Here is a 7,977-nt window from a genome sequence, read left to right as displayed (position 1 = left end):
AGTGAGCTACGCCTACGCTATTTTTAATATAGCTTTTATTTAATTATAGTAATGTTATTAGGAACTTATAATAAATACTTGGGCTATTATTATGGGTTATATAAGTATTTTTTGACGCTTATATAATAATAATAATAATAGCTAGACTATTAGTTAGTCTCGACGAATAATAAACTAAACTCTAGTGGTAATAATACTAGGTTTCGTCGAAGAAAATTCTTTTTAAGAAGCGAAGCGCTGTCTGAGTTCGGAATCACCACCTTTTCCGGTGAGTGCATAGTTACTTTCAACTTACACATAGATATGAAGTATTTATTATAAATTACGTGCTATGTGTGCATATTATCTGAATACTTGCTATCTATGATGGATGAACCTTTTATACATGTTTTCAAAGATTTAAACTGTATATGTATTTTATATCTACAAAATGTGTTGGGTAAAACATGGGTAGATGTAACAGTTGCTGTGTGACAAAATAAAATAATGAGAGGCCTCGTTATAGATGTTATTGATGATCCAGTCATCTAGCGGAGTATAGATGACGACCACGGACTATTCTAGACAGTCTAGTGGAACACTAGCAGGCTCGCAACCTATAGGTGTTTATTTGAACTGTGTGTTTATTTGAACTGTGTGCTCACCAGATGTACTCCATCCCCCACATGGTTGCCTATTAGGACATTTATTGCTGAGGAATCCCCTTAGCAGTAGTGTCCGTCCCGATGATGATCCTTAGGCTAGGTCCCTTATGATAGGTGTTTAGGGACGTAAAGTGAGGATAACGGGAACGGGTAATCGGGTTATTGTTGATTGATGAAATTAATAAACTTATTTATTGTGGGTTGAAAACCCTATATTCTCACCAGGCTCCCAAGCCTGACCCACTCAGTTTTATGTATTACAGGTAGTGGCGCATGAGCATAGGTGTGATGTTTTGGACGAGGGATTACGGATATAGGCCTGTAGATATTAAATAATGTAGTAAGGCTTATATTGTACTGTTTATGCTTTTGATCTGTACGAACATGACATCCCGAGTCTTTTAATGAAATACATTTCTATGGAAATGCTTTTGATAAATCTTTATCATATTATTGTTTTGGGACAAATTCCGCAACACTTTTATTTAAAATGTTACTCTGATTTTTAAACAAAGCATAAACAAACCGGTCTTTTCTGGCCGTGATTTTGGGAATGTCACAGTTGATATCAGAGCATTAGTTGGTATCAATGTTTTGAACAAAGTTACAATAGTGGTTTGATTATAATAAAAATGAAACTTTTACCCCATGTTTTTGGGATGTTACGGGTTTCCTCTTACTCACGTATGGCCAGCGTACCAGAGGTATGCCCAACATACTAGCGGGTTAACCCCGTGTCTAGCATTCTTCGAATTACGCCCAACGTACGAGGTCCTTAAGTAAAATAAATGAGAAATAAATAACTAAGGAATTTACCTAACATATAGGGCATTACAATGTTTGGAGAAATTGTTTTGTATGACTTGTGGTTTTAAAAATTGTCTTTGAAAAATAAAAAATAAAAATTATTGTGATTTTTGGAATGTTACACATGTTTTTATTAGCTCGGTTGAAAGTCCATTTGTATATTTTTGGGGAAGAAAGTCATTTTGTGCATGTTCTTTATCTTGGGGTTCTTCTTTTGGAGTTTGGTTGTGTTAGAGATAATGTTTGATCATATTGCAATTCCTCAAGATTTGTTTTAAACTTGATGCAGACTACTTTGTTCCAATTACGGGTGTAAATATTTAGGATATGGAGATCCTGTCATCTTTTTTATTTAAGGTATTATTTGTTGGTTTCCATCACAACTTATTTGGACTTCAAAACCTTATACAAAAATGGAACAAATGAAGATAGTGGGTCAATGAGGAACATGACCACTTTACAAATATATATCAACTAAGAGCAAGCACCTATTAGACTCACCATACGTAGTGACAACGTCCAATCCGCATTTCTTCCATGAATGGATCACATCGTTACAACCATCGTTTAAATATGTGGTTAGTAGTCGGTTGTTGTTTTCTTAGGGATGGTCGTCAAAGGTTATCAGGGTCTTGTTAGGAAAGAGCACAATGTTGAAGATGAAGAGAATAAGGTTTCTTGAAACCATTAACTATTATCAAGGGATGTGATATGATCATCTAGGCCATAATTAAAACTTATAAAGGCGGGAATACATTAACACTCAACATTTAAATAGAGAAAGACGAAAATGTCCTTGGTGTGTAGTACATGTGATAAGGGTTAATGGCCTCTCTTTAAGTTAAAAGGCCGAACATGCATATGGAAAACACATTTTAAGGATGAGTGGTGCAAGGAAAAATTTAAACTTAAGTTACCTAGATCATTTATGTAACTTGGTCTTATTTTTATTATTATTTTCAAGACTTATCCATAAAGCAAACAATAGATTACAAAGAAATTGCATTAATTGTAATTTTAAAGGTTGTAGTTATTTGCATTCCAACTTCAAAAATATATTGTAGTTATTTGTACACAATAAAATTTCTCCATACATAACAATTTATGTTTTAAAATGTTCTATTATACAACTCCATTAAGCATAAAATGTTATGTACGGATAAAAACTGTTGTGTACGAATAACTTTCCAAGATATACAGGAAGACCAAATAGAAAATCATAGGAAAATGAATTACAAATTCATTCTATTCTATAGCATGTCAAGGAAATGCATAGGTTAAGTTCAGTTTGATTATTCCTTTCAAAAAAAAATTAAAACCAAAAAACCTTTTAGATTGATCACAATACCAAAGTATAAGCTTTAAATTCACCGTTTTTAGATTACCCTAGAAGTCTTAGGCTGTGTTTGGCGCGCCACAACTAGCTGATAAGCTAGCTTATTTTTTGAGCTTTTTTATGTTGTCGTGTTTGGTAAGCCAAAAAGTAGCTTATAATCTAACTTATAAGCTAGCTTTTTGAAAAGCTACTTAAGCTGTGTTTGGCGCGCCACAGCTAGCTGATAAGCTAGCTTATTCTTTGAGCTTTTTTATGTTGTCGTGTTTGGTAAGCCAAAAAGTAGCTTATAAGCTAGCTTTTTGAAAAGCTACTTAGACTAGCTTTTTAGGAGCTTTTTTAAAAATTTTCAAATACACCCCTTAATTAATTATAGAAACACATATTCTTACATGTCCTTTTATGTAATTTTATATATTTAAGCTAGCTTTTCAGCTAGTTTTACCAAACGTTATTTTTTATTAGCTAGCTTTTCAGCTATCAGCTAGCTTTTCAGCCATCAGCTAGCTTTTCAGCTAACAGCTAATCCGTCAACCGCTTGAAAATCCCCCCCCCCCCCCAAAATTTAAAAAAAAAAAAAAAAAAAAAAAAAAAAAAAAAAAAAAAAAAAAAACTCTCATATTCAGTGTTTTTTGTCCGTATAATAAATGAAATACTGTATTATTGAATCACAGTGAATTACAAAAGAAGGAGAAGAACCACATAAGATGTACAAGAAACATATTGCAAAACATAGCGGTCTGTTTTAAAGATTTTGAGATCCCATTTGTGCAACATTTGAAACCGACTCTCTTCATGACGTTACTACTTATCCGAAGCACAAACACAAATCTTTGGTCCATATAAATGACACCATCTTCAAGCTTTATGAGGGTAAAGACGAATAGGTAGACCTTTGGCTGGACTAGGCATTGGGTTGACAACAATCTGCTCATCAGGAATCATTTTCTCCCACTTAAACTTTGTTACGAGATGATGCATGAACACAAGTATTTCTAGTCGAGCATACTCTTTTCCAGGACACATGCGTGGTCCTCCTCCAAATGGCACAAATGTGTAAGGCGCCGGTCCACTGCCTTCGAATCTTGATGGATCAAATTTCTGGGGTTCTGGGAAGCACTCAGGGTTTTTGTGCGTTGAATTTGCACTCCAGTACAACTGTATAAAATAAATTAGTTAAGTTAAATCATGTTAATTATATATTATATATTAACGACAAGTCTTGTTTTTAATCGTGTGTGTAAATTACCTTCCATCCCTTGGGGATAGAATAGCCGTTGTAATTAAAGTCGGTAATGGCTTCTCTGAAAGCTCCTTGTAGCGGTGGGGCTAACCTCATAACTTCACATGCAACGTTCCATGAGTACTTCATCTTTGATAGATCATCCCAGTTCAACAGCTCCCCAGGTGCTTTCGATTTTGCTATCTCAGATTGTTCTGCATGTGTTTATCATATTAAGATGACAAATTAATATTATATTTATATCTTCCAATTATCCTAATTTACTATTCTTATTAGTAGTTGATTGTGCATCGATTGTATCAACTCTATATACCTTTGTAGACTCCATCATAAATCTCAGGCAACTCCGCAAGATACTTAACGATAAATGCACAAGCTGAGCTTGCAGTATCATGGCCACCGATCAACAACCCTAAGATCTTGTCAGCTATATCATATTCCGCCATGAACTTTCCATCTTCATCGTTAGTCAGAAGCATGTGTGACAATATATCTTGTGTTGGTGTTGCTTTCCCTTCAGCCAAATCAATCTTCCTTTGCTTCACGATGGCTAAGAGTTCTTTTCGTATGAAGTTGGCAGCATTGATTCCTCTTCTGAACGTTGTCCCCGGAAGGTCAATAGGGATTGACAAAATCCCCGAAGCGATGCTCGCAAATGGAGTAGAAAGGTATCGTACACGTTCAGGGTCATCAATACTAACAAAAATCTTGCATGCGAGCCAAAAAGTGAAGTTTTTGGTGAGTTCATACGTCACAATTTCATCCTTTCCTTCCCATCCATTGGCAAAGTGTTGTTGTGTCACGACATCCATAATAGGCACATAACGATGCAATGCTTCGGGTTTGAAAAAGTTTGGAAGCATCTTTCTCATCTTAATGGCTTCTATCTTGGAGGTCTTGTCGGAAGATGGAAAGATTTTGTCCACCGAAGCAGGCCACCATCCCTGTACGAGCTTGTTCTCATTCATGAACAAGAATTTGTTACCTTGGGCCCCACAGAAAACCGCAGCATCTTCCAACATGAGAGACGTTCGAAACACTACAGAAGAAAACTTTGACATGCGATCAAATATGAACTTTTCTGGACAACCTTTCCATCCGGTGGCAAGAAACTCAATACTTTCTCCGATTATGGGCCACCCAGTTCTACCTGGGGGAAGTACTTTTCCGTCTTCGGTTGGTTTATACTTGTATAGGAGAAAATGAAGGTAGAATGAAACAACAAGAACAAAAACAGAGAGAAGAGAAGCATAGAAGATGTCCATTTTCAGAGCTTTGCACAATATTGTTCGCAATATGTTAGATGGTTATGTTTTAAAATGATTACAGGGTGTGTGTGTATATATACCAAAAGGTAGAATGTGCCTGGTTTGAAATTATCTGCATGAGATAGAGGACAAAATGACGAATCTCTGAAACAAAAATGTTTGACAAAAAGATTTGATGATTTGTACATTATAAGTTGGTTTCCAAGATTATATTCATCAGCAAAATAATAAGGAACTTTATTTTTATCCTTTTGTTAATTAATTAAGCCTTGTGATTAAACTCTTACAATTTCAGGTATTATTAAAAATAGGTAAGATTTATTAACAAAACTGGTTGTTTATATACTTTCATAAGATAAAAAATGCAGGGGGTTTTACATTAACATGAAAACTTAAATTGTTCAATAAAATAGTAAAGATATGTTTTTTTTATTTTCCTTTATTACGCTTTTTTTACCATTATTATGTTTAAGTTATCTACTAGACGGTGTTAATTTGTGAACATATGTTCCATGTCAAGGAAACTAAACCATCCTTAGCTGATTCGTGCGGTTTACACACAAAACCATGGTTTTAATATGATGTGGATTTTTTTTAAGCATCTTGTATTAGGTTTTTAAAGTATGTTTGGTACGGATCTTTTGAGATTTTTTGAAACCTTTTAGCTTTCGGTTTTTAAGAAAAAACTCGGAATTAAAAAAAAATGTTTTATAGGACTTTTTATATTTTAAACAAGGGTCCTACTAATTGGATCTCAGATTTTCTTAGAGGACCCTTCGTTAATGACTTTTTAAGCATAAAATTCCGTACATTTATAATATCAATAACTTTTATGATTACTAAAAGTTAATTTTTTTTAAACTCGTACTTATCATTTAATTCCTATAAACTTTTTATTTATTATATATTTTACTTTTTTATAATCAAATAATAATACAAACATATCAACGGTTTCTATATATTTTAATATTTATATAAACCAAAAATAAAAATAAAATGATATTAAATATTGAAATGAAAACTAAGTATTATTATTATATCGTATTTGAAGTCACTTATTATTATGCTTACATATAAAAATGATTTTAATAAATTGCATTAAAAAACCAAAAATAAATTAAATTTTTTTGTTTACAATATTTTATTTTATATATTTGAAAAAAAAATATATGGTTATTTTAATACTTTTTTATAAAAATAATATTTTTTTTCTATAAACAAATCTTTATATTGAGTTATTTTATTATGTAATGATTAGTTTTATTTAAAGTAGAATATAAAATAATTATGAAGGTCTAATATTATGCAATGATAATTAATAAAAAAATAATTATTTGGTAATGATTAGCTTATTTAAAAAAAAGGTTAAAGTAATTATTAAAGTAATTATTAAGAGTCCTTTAAGAAAGTAAAAAGGGTCCAAATAACTGAACCCTTAAACAAAAAAAAAAAACTTAGAATTCAAAAGTTAATTCAAATAGTTTTTCGGCTTTTATTTTTAATTAAGTGTATAGATGTAAATGCTAACATTTATTTTTGTCAAACATTTATACATAAATAAAAATTATAACTTCCAACTATTATAAATCAAGTTACTTTTGTCAAACACATTATTTATATAAAAGAAAATCTCTCCACACCAGCTAAACGAACATAATTTTTGCCCACCAATACTCCAAATCCCAATGATCATTTCCCCTAACGCTCAACGGTGGTTAGTGGTTGGTGTGCTTAATGTAAAATATTAGTAAATGACATAGTTATTTATTAAGTAGGATCAATTTAACCATTTAATCTAAATATAATTTAATAATATATTAAGGATATGTACCGAGTATAAGTGGTTTATATTTAATAAATCAGTTGGCATGCAACTAATGAAAAAACAACACGCAGCTAAAATAAGTTAAACCAAAAACCTAACAGTTTTAGAAAATCGAAAAAAAAAATGTTTCTAAAACAAAAATAACTAAAATCGGTATACCGAGATTCTATCCATATGAAATGATTGAAAATTTTCATATTTGGATAATGATGATAAAAATAATAATAGTAATATTGTATTGTTGATGGTCTAATAATAATAATAATAATAATTAAATTATAATGATTTTTTCAAAATTCTTTAAAAATTATGAATTATTTGATATGTTTCTTACTAGATCTGGTAAAAGATTGGATCTAACTCACTTAGATTCAGCTTGTCTATATCATATTTAAAAACTTTTGATTCAGTCATAGCTCATTTTGGCTCATTTGACTTACGCTTATTCAGTTAGAGCTTGACTCCAATATTATTCGATTGGTAGTTATTATTATTATTATTATTATTATTATTATATATATATATATATATATATATATATATATATATATATATATATATATATATATATATATAACATTTATCTTAATATGTTAATGATTTAATAATAATAAAATGTATAATTTAACTGTTTTGAAAATAAAACTTAGGAAAACATAGGATATGACTTTATGTACACTAAAGTTCGACATTTACAATTTGACTTGAAGTGGGAATCGTTTAAATAAACATGCACATTTACAAATAGCTAAATACAATGAAGGGTATCTATCACTAGAAAATCACGACTAATGAATAAAATGTGAGGCGTATTTATATTTCATTAGATGCTTTCTCATGTCATCATGTATGTTAGG

At 31.2% G+C, this 7,977-nt stretch overlaps 1 protein-coding gene across 1 annotated transcript; it reads right to left on the bottom strand.

Moving 5' to 3' along the window:
* Positions 1–3,540: 3,540 nt before the first annotated feature.
* Positions 3,541–5,322, bottom strand: LOC145048977 (beta-amyrin 28-monooxygenase-like). Its single transcript, XM_078997647.1, has 3 exons — positions 4,341–5,322; positions 4,034–4,221; positions 3,541–3,942 (listed from the first exon to the last, which is right to left on the bottom strand). Exons 1-3 carry the CDS (start codon positions 5,290–5,292, stop codon positions 3,643–3,645), a joined length of 1,440 nt encoding a protein of 479 aa, XP_078853773.1. The 5' UTR covers positions 5,293–5,322; the 3' UTR covers positions 3,541–3,642.
* Between the last annotated feature and the right edge of the window lie 2,655 nt (positions 5,323–7,977).

This window comes from Lactuca saligna, chromosome 5, assembly GCF_052625555.1.
Source record: "Lactuca saligna cultivar CGN05327 chromosome 5, ASM5262555v1, whole genome shotgun sequence".
Taxonomy (NCBI): Eukaryota; Viridiplantae; Streptophyta; class Magnoliopsida; order Asterales; family Asteraceae; genus Lactuca; species Lactuca saligna.
This window is presented reverse-complemented; position numbering and strand designations above follow the sequence as displayed.

Coding starts and splice junctions, on each gene's coding strand:
- LOC145048977 (XM_078997647.1), bottom strand. CDS start 5,292: ATGGACATCTTCTATGCTTCTCTTCTCTCTGTTTTTGTTCTTGTTGTT. Junction 4,222..4,340: donor TTATGATGGAGTCTACAAAG/GTATATAGAGTT, acceptor AAACACATGCAG/AACAATCTGAGATAGCAAAA. Junction 3,943..4,033: donor CTATCCCCAAGGGATGGAAG/GTAATTTACACA, acceptor TATTTTATACAG/TTGTACTGGAGTGCAAATTC.